General features: G+C 39.7%; 1 protein-coding gene across 2 annotated transcripts in view; it reads left to right on the top strand.

Annotated features, from left to right (window-relative positions):
* The first annotated feature begins 2,810 nt into the window (after positions 1–2,810).
* Positions 2,811–16,283, top strand: part of LOC307042570 (uncharacterized protein) — a 29,428-nt gene continuing 15,955 nt past the window's right edge. For both annotated transcript variants that reach the window (XR_013809161.1, XM_079686543.1), the window contains exon 1: positions 2,811–3,088. Coding sequence is in view for 1 of the 2 variants with exons in the window: in XM_079686543.1 (XP_079542669.1) it covers positions 3,066–3,088 (23 nt within the window). In the remaining variant the exon portion in view is untranslated. The remainder of the gene's footprint in view (positions 3,089–16,283) is intronic.

Raw genomic sequence — 16,283 nt, 5'->3', positions numbered from 1 at the left:
GAACAGGGTTACGTTGGTAAGCTAACGTGTTGTTGTGATGACGTAATCAAAACGCGGCGACAAGCACGGCGCGCGACCATGCTTGCGGCTGGCTCATAGCCAACATGTCTGGCGCTTGGAGATATTAAAAAATATCAGCGAAAGAGGCGCGGATTGCGATTTGTAAAACGTGTTCAGCTGACATTTCTCGAGGGGGTGTAACTGCAAAGACTTTCACCACTTCGGGATTACTCCACCACTTGAAATCAAAACACCCGGACAAATATGCGGAGTATGATCAAATCACAAGCACTGACAGCGAGAGACTGTTCAGCGCTGCCTCTCATGTGCTTGATGAGAAGAGGAACAGACTTATGGCTGATAAATCAGAGAAACTACTGTTCATTAAAAATAACCTCCCACTTTTCCTTAATAAGTAGACGAGGCTGGCTTATCATAAGCTTATCTAGTTCTACATGTCTACTCTATACCCACTTTCCTGAACAATTTTCATTGTGAGTTATAATTCACCATCTCAGGTTATCATTAGTGGGAAATGACAGCAGCACAGTGTTCAATATATTGTACTTTCGGTATCTAAATGATACAATGTTGTTTACATTCCTCATGAGGACAGACCTATGGGACAGACCACCTTATTTGCAGATTCTTGAAATTGTAATTTAATTTGTAATTGATTGTGGATTTTGTATCCAGTTTTCACTTTATGTATCTTTATACAATGTTTACTACTTTGCTTATGAGGACAGACAGCCTTATTTACAGATTCTTGAAATTCAATTGTAATTTATTTTGTAAATAGTTACATTCATGTGGATTTATCCAGTTTGCACATTTGTATGCATGCACTTATAGGTGCATTTGTTGTTGTTGAAGGCCTGGCTGTTACAGTCTTTATTTACACTATTTTGTTGTAGGCCTACTGGCCTAGATGTTTATGCAGTTTTAAAGCACCTTGGCTTTGTTCTGAATGCACTTTGTTGTAGTTATCCTACAGAGAAAAAAAAATGCACTTGACTTGGAATGAATGTACTGTATGCATTATATATATATATATATATTTATATTAATCATTTTCGGCCTTTCGGCATTCGGTTTTCGGCCAACTGTTTCCTATTTTCGGTATCGGTTTCGGCCAAGAATTTCCCATTCGGTGCACCCCTACTTTTATCTTCAGTAGACTGGAGTACTGCAATGGTGTCTTCACAGGTCTCACTAAAACATCTATTAGAAAGCTGCAGCTGATTCAGAACACCGCTGCTCGAGTCCTCACTAACACTAAGAAAGAGGATCACATCACTCCTGTTCTGAAGTCATTATTCTGGTTCCTCACTAACACTAAGAAAGTGGATCAAATCACTCCTGTTCTGAAGTCTTTACACTGGCTTCCTGTGTGTCAAAGAATAGATTTCAAAATACTGCTGCTGTTTATAAAGCACTGAATGGTTTAGACCCAAAATACATTTCTGACCTGCTAAATTATGAACCATCCAAGTCTCTCAGGTCTTCAGGGACGGGTCAGCTTTCTGTCCCCAGAGTCAGAACTAAACATGGAGAAGCAGCGTTCAGTTATTATGCTCCAAATATCTGGAACAAACTCCCAGAAACCTGCAGGTCCGCTAAAACTCGTACTACTTTTAAATCCAGGCTGAGGACTTTTCTTTTTGTCGCTGCTTTTAATTGAACTATTCATATCTTAGACTGCACTGTAACTTTTGTCCATGTATTTTTTCTTTTAATGTTTATTTTATGAGCTTTTCTTTTTAATGACTGATTTTAAATGCCATTTTCTTAATGTCTTTCATTTTTTGTAAAGCACTTTGAATTGCCTTGTGTTGAAAAGTGCTATATAAATAAACTTGCCTTGCCTAATAAAGATGTCATGTGACACATACAATTGATTTGTTAATGGGAATTCATGTGAATAAATTAACTCTAGGTTAACGGTACTCTTGCTGTCACTACTCACCGACACTATAAACCTTGTCCCTCATGCTAGCCCTGACAACACCGGTAAGCACACCTTCATCTAGGCTGCACTGTTACGTGTCCTGACTTGTAGTGGTTCTCTCCTTTATCTACACTCTTCTTGTCATCTTTGTAAAACGATATCAGACTGGTAATTGACACAGCCATGACTTCTAGTTAAATTCAGTGTGGCTAAAATGAAAAGCTTTGTTAAAATATGCAAGCACGCGAAAGTCAAATTCAGCTTTATTGTCAATACATCCAGAAATCTCGAAATATCGTTTCCCACAGTGTGACATGTATACATTAAACAAAACAAAAAGGGCCTAGATAAACGGGGTATACAGTTTAAAATGTTAATATATTTAAAGTGTTCAAAGTGCAGTTTCAGTGCAAGTCAGTTGAAACGATCTTAAGTTGGCGTGACGTTGAAGTCGTGCGACCCTGCTGCTGTACTGGCTTGTAGTTCGTTTATAGCATAACGTTAGCATTTTGCTTCTGGCGACTAGATTTATGATTCAAAAATTATAAAAGTAGGGTTGACATGTGGAGATTATCCGGCTGAACAAAACGTGATCCCTCTCTTAAATGTGTGTCAACCACAGACCTTATTTCGAGCTATTTTCCAAAATCCTATGGAGAATTTGCATTGGTTTTTGACAAAGGAACCGGAAGAAGTTTACTTCCGGGTTTTACGACGCGTCACTGCGGTTCTCTATAGGGGCAGTGAGCTGCCATCCCCACCATACGTCATCTCACATCATTCAGAGCTGATTGGCTGTAAGTACGTGTGCCGCGAAAAGTGTGGTGTGTGAAGAGGAGGAGAGAGACGCGTCCCAAAACCAGGAAGTAAGCTGCGCATGGGTTCCCTCCACAAATTTTAGAAAATAGCTCAAAATAAGATCTGTGTGAAACGTACCTGTTAGATACATGCACGTATTGTTCATCCGGATAATATCCACATGTCTACCCTACTTTTATAATTTTCAAATCATAAATCTATCGATTAGATTTATGATAGACTTTTGAAACAACAAGAAGATAAGGAGGACTTTTACAAACAAGTAATAGAGATTTTTGTCCAGAAGGATAGCCAAATGGACTTCATCTTCAAGTCAAGGTAAGACCGCAATTTTATTGAAAATGGGATCTTACTAAGAAAGAACAATTCAATATTTAAATGATAAAATTACATTTTTTTGGTATCCTTTTGTTGAACTGTCTGTTTAAAATTAATCGAAGCATCAGACAAAAAAAGCTTTTGAAAATAATATTATATTTTGATTTAGGTCAAAATATTATATTTGTAAACCTGAAGAGTCAGTGCCAGTGCCTCACCAGCCATGAACCTCACTGCAGAAGCTTATACTGTATATAGACATCTAAGTGTTCTGTGCCCCACCACTTTTGTACATATAGAAATGCCACTGCGTATACTGCCTTCCTCTGTCTAACTCCTGCCTATTTCAGGCTGATCCGGTCCGAGCTCTTTTACTCCCAGCTTTCCCTCCAGTGTCCTCCTCTCAAAGGATGTTTCTTTAAGTGATTAAACATCATCTTTCTCCATATTCGCTATCTAGTTTTGTTTACACTCCATCTCCGTCTAACTTTCTCTCATTCAAACGTCAATCACTCACTCAGGCGCTCCTGTTGCCCCTTAGTTGGCGGTGTCAACAGCTGCTTTGGGCGCAGTTTGGTGCACCCCGAGCTGCTCCTATCTGTTGCATTGAAGAGGTGCGGACTGCACATGCACCACTTATAACAAGAGTCGATGGGCAAAGATTTCTGCGCCCCAAGCAGGAAACCTGTGACTTATCAGTAACTTTAGACATCGTCACACAATTGTTATCGATATTCTATCGTAGATTATACATTTAACTGACACCACTTATATAATATGTATCTTGTTCATTAAAAAAAAAAAGAATAAAATAAAAAGTGTTTTTAATGTCAATCTAGAATGTGGGAAGAGGTGGGGTGGCGCCCCCAGCGCCACTATGGGCCGGCCGCCACTGCTGTGTTGTCTCAGCAGGTTTTTATGCACTAACATAAACACTGCCTCAGCTACGCCTCACAAAATAAAAGAGAACAGCATGAACACAATTAGCCTAAAGCACTGGCTTTCCACCTGCATGGACCCAGAGCCAATGGACTTTATTTCTGACCTGCTTACTGCCCTGATGTTGTTCTAACTGTACAAGTGATAAACTTGCATAGTACCGATATTGATATTGCATCCCAGCCCAGACCTCTGTTCTCCTGACCCAGCCTGTAACATCCCACCTTTGCTCGAGATGTATCACAACATTTCAATTAGAGTCTGGCAAATCTCAAAGGCAGGTGGCTTACTTGGAGCCACTTGGCCTTGTTGCCATACCTCAGCTGTCCAATAAGCCACTGACCCCTCAGTCAGGCACTAGGCAGACTCTTCCCCCCTTCGCTGCTTACCAAAGAGCTATTGAGATGCTCCATAAGGAAATTGGAAGGCCACACAATAGGCCCATCCACACATCATGATTTCCTTATGGTTATACAATCCATTCCATAATGCCCAATCCATCATTCTACTCCAGACCATAACTTTTCACATGAATGCATATCCATCAGGCTACTATCAACAACATTTTCAACCTATTAAGGATGTTTGTATATGTTCAATTCAGATCTATGACAAGCTTATTACACAACAATTTTATAAATAAATGAATATTTCAGCATGATTTTTAAAATGATGGTGTTGTTTCCATTAGGAAAATAAATAAATATCTTTAAACACTGCCAGATCCCATCGTGCTTTCCCTTTAGTGTTTACTTCCTCTGTGTGTTCATCTGCAGTTCCTTTTAATGTTTACTTCCTGTCTGGCTTCTTATGCTGTTCCATTTCATATTTTACCTGTTTTTCTTCTTCTGATGTTCCCTTTAATGTTTACTTCCTGTCTTTCTTCTTCTACTGTTCCCTTTAATGTTTACTTCCTGTCTGGCTTCTTCTGCTGTTCCATTTCATATTTTACCTGTTTTTCTTCTTCTGATGTTCCCTTTAATGTGTACTTCCTGTCTGGCTTCTTCTGCTGTTCCATTTCATATTTTACCTGTTTTTCTTCTTCTGATGTTCCCTTTAGTGTTTACTTCATGTCGGCATCATTGTGTCTTTTATACTCGGGACAGTTTAGCAATCAAAAATCCAAACTTTTGTGCTCTCCATAAACAAAACAAAATAATATTCCAAAAGTATTCAACAGTGTTTTCTGATGGAGGAAACTGATGTTACATTGAATTCTTTATGCATATCAATGAGAGCATACATAGAACAATAAGCGTTGTGTATTCAACCAAGCCATGTAATGAATAATACTTTTGAAGAGTAACTGTCAGAATTTGACTCAAAAGTAAGTCTCAGTCTCAGTCAGTAGTAACTCAAAATCTTAACTCCCAATCTCCTCTGTCGCTCTAAACAGACTCCACATCTAGGTTGTCAGGGACTGTCCAAACATTGAGCGGTGTCAGGTTTCCTCTCACCGCAGAAAAGACACGGCCTGTTTCAGCAGAGCTTCAGACAGCCACTGCACAACTGTTGTCCTCTTCCTCCAGCCAGACTCCATCCTCCTCACTCATCATGGCTGTGGGGACTTGTAGCTGGAGGGGGTGGGCAGCCCATGTTATAAACAGCACCCTTGTCTTTCCCAATTGTTGTCTTTATGAAGTGCTCAGCCCGCGATTGACAAGTGAACCACGGCCTGCTGATAGATGTATCCTTTCAAAGACAAGAATAGTGAGTTCAGTGTTGTGTAGCCACCTAGCCGCCACATTCTTTGCAGTCCAAGGTGGGACGTTTATTCTGTTATTCTGAGTTGTTGAGTGGGCCAGTGGGCAGACTTGCCATGTGTAGATTCATAGAGCCATTTTAGTGGATATAATGGAAATGCCTCCATTAGCAGTCTGAGGGCAACACTCAGTTTTTAGGATATGGCTTTCAAATGTTAAAAAGTACCACTTACCCTTCACTATCTGATTATTTGCCACCATTCCTAATCCGTCCCATTCAATTAGTTTCATCTCGCAGAAAATTCTGCCAAGTAGTCTTTTGACTCTTAATTGATTGATATGCTCTTACAAAGAATGTATAACATTATGCATGGCTCACACAGACAAAAGACTTTCTCCTGCTCTCCCTGTGCTTTAACATGCCACACTCTCTTGATCTATTCCCTTGATTACTATTGATTGTCTGAAAGATTTTATCAGAAAATCAATAGTTTATGGAGGCTGTAATATACTACTGCTGTACAAGCTCAAAGTTGTCACCCCTACGTAGCCCCTACATGTGAACAAATGACAGAGATAAAACATATCCTATTGATTTTCTCTATTGATTTCTTTATCACTCTGATAAGGTAATGACAACATACGCAAACCTATCAGTCTGCAGTGAGATGGATTGTGTTTTTGTGCTTTAATTAAATGGGTTAATTGGTTGATGTGGTCCAAATGGTGTTTCATAGCCCAACCGGATCAGCCAACGTCATATATCAAGTTACCGAAGCAGAGACAAAGTCTTGAGGTTACATATAACCATAATAGTCACAACACAATTGCTAAAGGTATTTTATGGGTGGTTTTCTTTGTGTGTTTATGACCTAAACAGGAGCAGACTGTGGGAAAGTTATGCACTAGAAAGTAATGGAAATTAATATACTGTAGGCCCTTTGTAGAGCCTCTGGATCAAATATGTTAATATACATTGGTAACATTAACATACATTAGTCGTTGGGTGCTTCAACATTTCCTAATTAGCCAAACCACAATGGTGTAGGTGTTTGTATAGTAGTGATGACACATAGTGGCAAATAGTGGCAAAGAGCATTAGTGTTTATGTAAAACAACTTTTAACAGGGGGATGTGTGCTCTTTTTATCTGTGCTGATCCTCCCAAAATAATTGCAACATCTTAGTCCTCATGCACTGTCGCGATGTCTTCAGGCCATCACAGGTCGATACCAAATTAAGTTAACAAGGAGCGATTCATAAAGAGTTGAACAAAGCCTTCTCACCAGGCTGAAGGTTGTCATCATTGTTTACCTGAGGAAAACAAACAGAAGCCTCCCGGAGGGGGAGTGTGTGTGTGTGTGTGTGTGTGTGTGTGTGTGTGTGTGTGTGTGTGTGTGTGTGTGTGTGTGTGTGTGTGTGTGTGTGTGTGTGTGTGTGTGTGTGTGTGTGTGTGTGTGTGTGTGTGTGTGTGTGTGTGTGTGTGTGTGTGTGTGTGTGTGTGTGTGTCAGGGAAAGGCTCAGCAGGTTTAGTTTAGGAGCATGATGAGCATGAGATGATTCCGTAAGCTTTAAATTAAATCCGACTTTATTCATATAGCAATGGTTTAAATGGCAAAAACAGTAACACAAGTAATACAAATATTATATTATACTCAGACACTTGGCATAAAATATATTTTCAAATAAGAGAATACATAAAAGATAAACAACACAAAACAATAATTAAATGTTAAAAGCAACTCAGAAAAGGGGAGTTTTAAACTGGGTTTTGAATATGGAAAGATTGGTGCAGTTTCTGATATGTGTTGGGGAGGGAGCTCCATGGGAAGGGGCAACTATGGCGGAGGTTCTGATCCCAAAGGGCGGTTGAGTGATGGTGGAGACTTCTGGATGTACAAGAGTTCATTTAGGACTTTGAATGATGTGTCATAAATAGGGATGTAACGATACCAAAAACTCACGGTACGATAATATCGCGATAACAGGTCCAAGGTACGGTATTTATCGCGATATTTAATAATAAAGGGAAGAAAAAAATTAATTCATAATTTTTTTTTTCAATAAAATGTTTTTTTACTCGGAAAATGTTTTTTTATTACATAATAAATCTGATTTTTACAGCATTTTGTAGGATAGCAGTATTTTAAAGTGTCAAAAACAAAGTGACAGTAACAGACTGGAACAAGAAAACCAGTGTTTTTGTACCTACCAGTACTACCAAACAAAGTAAGCATTTTCTTTGTGCCACTGCATCTCACAAATAAACAAGGACATTTAATAATCAGACCCTGCAATAAAAATAAATCAAGTTTCTCTTTAGTTGTTCAAGTAACTCAACTCAAACTCACTAGTCACTCACTCAGCATCATCAGACAGGTTTTTAGGAATATGAGAATGTCCACATTTCCAGGTATTTATAAACTGGGATGTTTGGGCATTTACAATATCCCCTGCTCTGGAAACAACTCTCTCGCTTGGTACTGATGTTGCTGGGACACCAGTGGTCGCGTTAACCGAATATTGTATTTAACAATGACGGAAAAATCTGAAAGCAGTCTGTCATTTTGACAGATTAGAACAAACTCGGAACAGCGCCAACGTTTCCCCGCAGCCAGGCTCTGGTGTTATGCCGTGTTATGCATGTCCTCCAAAAGGAAATGATATAGTTTCCAAACCGTACTTTGCCGTACAGATCAATACATGTCTGGGAGGTTTTGCTTTACGCTGTGCGCGTCCCGCGAGGTGCATGCACACGCGGCATAACACCGCCCACCCCCCCCGTTGACAGTTCACGAGCATGCTCTATCGTGAACTGTTCAGACCCGACGGGTAATAAGGGATTATGACGGATATTTTACGATCCTGTCTGTCAAAATGACGGACAGCGAAAAAGTCTAACGCCAGGCTTATTGACATGGCGAAATATAAATATAAGGTTGGTATATGTCTCTAGGTGTGTAAATGTGGCCCTGTAAATACGATACTTTTTTGTTATCTGTTGTTTTATTTTCATGTTGTAACCTACTTGCTGCCATGTTGGACAGGTCTCTATTGAAAAAGAGATCGGTGATCTCAATGGGACCACCTGGTTAAATAAAGGTTTAAAAAAAAAAAGTGTTTAAAAAAAAAAATCATTTTTTATTAAAAAAATTTTTTTTTTAAATCGCGGTAGATTTTGTCAGTCTCACGACGGTATTGGGAAATGTATTTACCGCGATACCGCGATATTCGGTATATCGTTACATCCCTAGTCATAAAGAAGGATGTTGCAGTGGTCCGTGCTGTATGTGATTAAGGAATCAATGAAAGGTTCAGTAGCAGGAAGATGAGCATTTGCGCAGACGAGCTATGCTTTTGAGGTGGAAATAATCAGTTCTGATGAAATGGTTGACATGACGCTCGATGTAGAGGTTGCTTTTAAAAATTGCTCCAAGGTGGCGGATGTTTTAGGAGAGTGACATAATGGAGATATTGATGGTGAGGCAGAACATGTGAGATGTTTAGGTGAGGGATGTGGGACCAATGGTGATCATGGCAGAGATATCATAGAAGAGTTTAAGGAAGTTTGCTTGCAACCACACTTTAATATTAGTGAAGCAGATAGTCAGACCAAAGTGAGATTATATCATTATGATCAGATATGAGACAATATGCCAATGAAAATACATGAGACGATGTTGTCTACAGCTAACGTTATAGAGAAAGTGTGACCTAGTTACTCAATAGCTAAAATCGTTTATGGAATATTATGGAAAAACTTTCACACATGTTCTGATCTTGGCAGTTTGCTACTCTGTCTCCTCTACAGGCCTTCATAGTTGGTCAGTAAAGAATATTTATAATATGTATTTTCTGTTAAGTTACATATTTTCACTATAAAGGTATATATATGGCATAACAGAAGTTTGGTATGCAATCAATGGAATGTTTTCATTTTTCGGATGGCTTGACAAACACAAGCCTCCTCATAAGACAGAGGGAAGCAAGACAAGACCACTGTAGGGCGAGACGACCTCTGAACTATGAGGCTGCTGAGCTGGCTTCTGTGTGCGAGTGTGCTTGTGTGTGTCAGGGTTTGGGAAAAATAGGATGTATCTTTGGGCTGGTAGGTGGTCCACACTTGGCTTGTCTGTGTCTCCTGTTTGAGTGACACACACTGTATAACCCCGGGTGCAGGCTGAAACAGATTGAATCTTTCAGCCTGTGTTAACCAATGATGAGGGTTAGTCACCTCTGACAGCACGCTAAAACATTTTGCAAGGGGACTCGTTCAATCTGCATTCAATCAATGAAAGTAATCCCTTGTTTGTTTTAGGATGCACATCTGGGACAGGTAGCAGGGAGAATAGGGGCACTGCACACTGTAAATGACCCCAACCGTTGCTTCGTCCGCAACCCTTTATATGGAAGCCAAGTCATTTCAGCTGGGTCAGACTAATGGAAAATGATCTCCCCCTCCTCTTCCTCTGCAATATCACAGCTCTTTAGCTGTTTCAGAGGTGGACATATTTATATTGGCAGGCAGCAAAGAGCTCTCTGTGACATTGGCTGAGGCCAGCAGAGGGCATTTTGGATGCAGCTGTGTCCATTTTTATTCTGAGATATTCTTTAAACTTGCGTTTACCCTGAAAGCGGAGGTCAAAATAATCTATTCATCAATGGGAAAATCACTCAGGTGAGGTGGCCAGACTGTGTGTGTGTGTGTGTGTGTGTGTGTGTGTGTGTGTGTGTGTGTGTGTGTGTGTGTGTGTGTGTGTGTGTGTGTGTGTGTGTGTGTGTGTGTGTGTGTGTGTGTGTGTGTGTGTGTGTGTGTGTGTGTGTGTGTGTTGGGGGCAGTTATCAGTAATATTGAGAGTGGCCAGCAGTGACTTATGCAAGTTCAAGGACTTTATTGATCGGTGAGGTGGTCTTAATCAAAGTCGGTCTTCCCCTGGCACTCCTGGTGATTAAATAAGTTGGAGAGAGCTGACATAAGTCTTCTGCTTTTCCATTGCGTTTCAATCAGTCCTAAGCTTCTTTCAAGCTGCCTTTGTTCTGCATGAAAGCAAAAGGTTTAGTTTTAAGATGTATTAGGAATACAAGTCTTATTTCTATTCTACTTTTCAAAGCATAAGTTACAAAGTGCCTGAAATAACAAACGCAACACATGATTTGTCTTTTTTAGATTAAGGAATTGTAAAATATGAAGAAATGTCGATTGTGAAGAGACTTGAAAGTTGACACTAATGGCTTTACTTTAAAATAAACAGAATGAATAACAGTAGTTCAAATGGGATGGAAAAAACATTTGATAGCTTTTTCAAGTAAGCAGAGGATTTGAAAAACCTAATTTGTGGAAAAAGTAGTACTTCTTCTTATGCTTCTTGACTAGAATAGAAATAGAGGGCAGACACAAATAGGACTCCGCATTTTCCAGCTACAGTTTTAAGAGTATTATGGATCACCTGATAGGAGTTGGGAGAACTGATATTTGATGTTTGAACCTGTTTTTGAGAGTGACAAAAAATAAAAAATGTCCAGGTGCAATAGGTACAGTATTGTGTTTTCAATAGAAATCCCTAAAACCCGCGTCACACTGTCCTGAAATTGACACCCGATAGACACACGAATATGGAATTGTGAATTTTGCATGAAAATGGCCCCGAACCACACACGAAGGCAACATTTACATTACATTTAAGACATACAACTGCAACGAAAGTAACAAAAACAAAGGTACTATGATACTGTACTGATATTTTCCGACTTTGTTCTTCAATTTATCCGCCTTTATGTGTAGAAGATATTAAGTTTTCTCCGTAATGTTGTTTCCATAGCAACAATAACTTCCTGTCAACTCGCCTTCAAAATAATATATCATATCCTTTTCAGTTTCACAGAACACAAATTGGGTTATTTACATAATATGTTTACATGATTTTGTTGTGCAATAAAACAACCCGATGGACACACGATAAAGGAAATGTTCAAATTTGGCTCTGATCGTAACAACATCGGGCCATTCGTGAGGGCATCTTAAGCCATCTTATTACCGCCGGTGGAGTTTCTCAGGCTCCGGCAGCAACTTCGTGAGCGGTGGCAAAATCTTTGGCATTCCAACAAATTGCCGAAGGACCTTGCGAAGGTTCATTTTCGTGTTGAATTCGTGTCTCAATTTTGCCCTTCGTAAGGCCATTGTGAGGGCATCTTGTTATCACCGGTGCCATCGGGCATTCGCCCCGATCAGAGTGAGGGCGAATGCTCGATGGCACAGATGATAACACGAAGATGACACGATTTGACAAGATGCCCTCACGAGTGCCTTACGAAGTTGCCGCTCACGAAGTTGCTGCCGGAGCCTGAGAAACTCCACCGGCGGTCATACGATGGTTTAAGATGCCCTCACGAATGGCCCGATGTTGTTACAATCAGAGCTGAATTTGAACATTTCCTTTATCGTGTGTCCATCGGGTGTCAATTTCGGGACAGTGTGACGTGGGCTTAAGGAATTGCATGTGAACACAAAACAATAGGCTACCTAACGATGAGCATTGTGGCACACCACAAGTGAGATTAGCAGTAGAGGATGAGACTTAGGCTGAAAACTACCACAGGTAATGGCTGATGTGCCATGGTGCTTATGACACCAATGGAATATCCACAATTAAAAACCCCAATTCTTTAGGATTAAATAGACCAAAACCATAATAAAAATGTGCTTATTTTGTTACATTTGTATCAAGACTGTGTCCTTCTAAAAACAAGCCCCAAACCACGATCCCAATCTTAACATCCCTTACTATCCACCTGACTGCTTAAATGTAACAATTGAGGGTAGATCGCTCAAAGGACGAAAGGATACAAAGGTTTTCCTTCAACTAAGGGACAAAGCCAGCTTATCATCTGCATTTTTACTAACATTTAAGCAGTTATTTATTTTATCAAATTACACGTTAATTGGACCTTGGGACAATACCAAAAGACAGAGCATACAAAACGTTTTCTAATCTAAGTATATTTCTGTGCGATTTTGTGACATATTAACTTGTGGAGTATAATGTTTAATGATATAAAGAATTGACGGCTGAAACGTCAACAAAAATAATAGAGTTGTAGGAAGAGAGAATTTTCCTATGAACTTTATTTGTCATCACTCCTCTTAGAATATCTCTATCTGAACATCATCTCTAGCGTCTTCTGAGCCTCTCGAAAAATCAGCAGATGTAGACGTCTTTAAATGTAGAAAGTTGATAAAAAGCTCTTAGTTCTAAAATAAGGACAGCAAATATGCCACTGAGATGTTTTACCTGTTAGAACTGATTTCCCAGTTTTTTACTTAAATATCTTTTGTAAGTGAAATCTAGGACACCTTTAGAGAGTTTTTCTTGTCTTTCCATCTTTAGAAGTATTTACAAGAAGATGGTATTGCATCAGGCATGCCATGCACTTTTAAACTGTAAACGATCTTACATACATACGTACAAACTCAGAACTGTGCATGCACAACTTTTCCAACTACATTCAGACACACAAAACCATACTGCAAACACACACACACACACACACACACACACACACACACACACACACACACACACACACACACACACACACACACACACACACACACACACACACACACACACACACACACACACACACACACACACACACACACACACACACACACACACACACACACACACACACACACACACAGTCCGGTCCCAGTCTCCCTGTCTCTCCTCCTCTTTGTTCTGGCTGTGAATCCAATCTCAGCTCAATCAGCACAAGTGCTGGTGTTTCCTTCTCCCCGCTGCACTCTGCACACAGATGTTAAGCAAGAAATAAAGGTCATGCAAGCATTCAAGTGTTACTGATCTGTTTCTCCTTTTCATCCAGTTATGGAGGCTGATTGAGAAATAGGTTATCAGATGATACAGGAGCAGATAAAGCGTCCCGAGGTGTGGGCCACGGTGGTTGAATCTGATTAGACGGCCAACAGGTGAACCAGGGGGAGGGGTTTCCACGACACCAGCATCAGGTCTGCTTTGAAAGATGAGCAGTGATCTCTGAAGACAGGGAGCAACATGACAAAGCTGCAGATCTGAATCTGTGACAGTGTCCTCCTGTCTGATAGTTATCGCAGACTTTCAACATCTGCAAAGACACAGCGTTGTAATTTGATTTGCCCTGATAGAAGGATCAAGCAGACTGAGATAAAAGATGTTGTGCGTGAAGTCATATGGTGGTAAAGAGTTGGGACATTTGAAAAAAAGAAAGAAAAACTGTGCAAGTATTTTTCGTACACAAAAGAAGGTACTGGCAATTATCCTCCTTTGGAAAAGTCCCGGAGGAATATGATGAAGGTTTTTGTTGAATGTTGTGTTTGGAATATATTAGTAATTCTGCTTGTCTGAAGAGCCTATTTCTTCAAACACAGCGCAAGTATGAACAACTGTATTACAAATAAGTATTTCATAAACAGTTAATATGCACAAGGAAATTAGTTTGTTGAATAGACCACATACTGAAAATGGCCCAATCTCTTTATAAAAAAGCATAGTTACACAGGATAAGAAAATACACACACACACTCTCAGTCCACCATTTCAACAGCTTGTCTGCAGTGTGAGAAAAGAAAAGAAAAAAGATCTCTAGTTTCTATCTAGCAGTGATAAGTGGCCTGCTTTAAGCTGCTTGAATAACTCGAAATGGTTTCACACATTATGTTACATTGCTGTGTTTGCCAAGGCCAAGGGAAAGAAGGTAAGCTTGGATGTGGGAAAATAAACAATCGTACCAAAGAGCAAAGAGGAGAAGGCCGGCGTTCTGAGATTAAATTAGACGTCATAGGTGATACAAAAATGGCTCATTGAACAAGTATAATCTCAGTATGTGTTTGTGCTTTTGACAGGTGTGTAAATGTTATCTTTTGGATACACTGTACATGCGGCTTTGCAAACATTGTAATCACTGCAACGTTTAAAGTTATTTTCCTGATAAGAATTTCCATTGTTTGCAATGGGAAGATTATCACAAAACTATCCAGCATGATTCTGATAAGGCTACAGTGAAGCATTCCTCATAAGCAAAAATCTAACAACCTCCCTCTTGTTCATATTGCAGCCCTTGTCTTCAGGTCTCATATACACTGAAGCAAAAGTTCAGCTAAAATATATGATCTATACCTATTTTCCTATAAATGGATGCAAGGTCAGCATTAGCATGACAAATAAATGGGATCTAATGAGGTAATACAAAGAGAGAGATCTACCACAGAATAAGCTAAAGTGGATTTGGGAGCTGTAGACCATCTCAGATCACTTAACAGTGATATATGAACTACTCAGGGTCCACCACCTAAACAACATATTACAGGATTCTGTTGCATCTTCTTCTCTATTACTGGATTGCTGTTCCACAGCAATAATCCACTTTACAACTACAACCTCCCACACTGTGATATCTGTCTGACGTAAAGCAAGCATAGGTGGATGGTAAAACAGATTGGATAGTTTCATTATTGATTCACCACAATATTCTGAAGTTACCTTTAGAGCTCCTAAAAGGCTAAATGATCGCACAATGTCATTATACTCTGATTTCAAAGGCCTTTTTAGTTCTTACTGAATTATTTTTGAGAATGTGATGGCAACCAGAAGAAAATAAGTGGATCAGGAGGCTGATTAATTTGTCAGCATCACGGTGACGTTTAACCTCAATAAGGTGTGGGGCTAACATCGGCAAAAATTTAGGATTAGGGTTGCTTTAAAGCAGTTTACTAATCTGTGTAGCAGTGGTAGGGGTAAAAGACAAATTGTAAATTGTAATGCACTAAAATAAGCACTTAATGTATTTAAGACAAGAGTAAGAAAAGACAAGATCAAATCAAGAGGTGGTTAACATTTTGTTGCAATTAGTTGAATTAATACAATTAATTTGGGAGTCAACCTGTTTGAGCTTCTACTCACAGTTCTCTTTAACTCTTTGTCATTGCTGAAACAAGTTTGGACAATATACGCACAGGTCCAACAAAAGACTTCTGATAAATGTCTAACATTGTGATATGGATGCCAGCACTGTAGATACAGTATGAAAGCTTTCATTGTCAACTGAATCTTTGCCCATCACTCCTCACAATACTACATGGTAACCATTTGTGTTACAATTGGAAGAAGATTTAAAGTTTTTTGCAAATGTCCTCCAACAAGTACAACCTGAAGGAAGAGTGAGTGTGGGTCCGTTACTCGCTTTCACAGAGCAGTCCAACAGCCAGGTGAGGGGGAGGGGGGGGGGAGCTGCCAATTGGAAAGTTAAGGAAGACTTCTGTCCTTCAGTTTCGACCACATCCTCAATATAGATGGTGTCCCTTATGCTGCTAATGTCTTTGTTGATAAGGGATACAATGAGTGGGAGGAGTTGAGGTGTTCTTAAAGAGGACCTTCTCTAAACTCAAAGGTGGGGTAGGTAGCCTTTAAGTTTGTAAAATCGGACTGAATACCTCCTGACTCAGAAGGGTCTCGAGGCATTTATTTGTATGTTCCCAGAGAAAGAGATCCCAATGTCTTT

This window comes from Notothenia rossii, assembly GCF_949606895.1.
Source record: "Notothenia rossii genome assembly, chromosome: 6".
NCBI lineage: Eukaryota > Metazoa > Chordata > Actinopteri > Perciformes > Nototheniidae > Notothenia > Notothenia rossii.
This window is presented reverse-complemented; position numbering and strand designations above follow the sequence as displayed.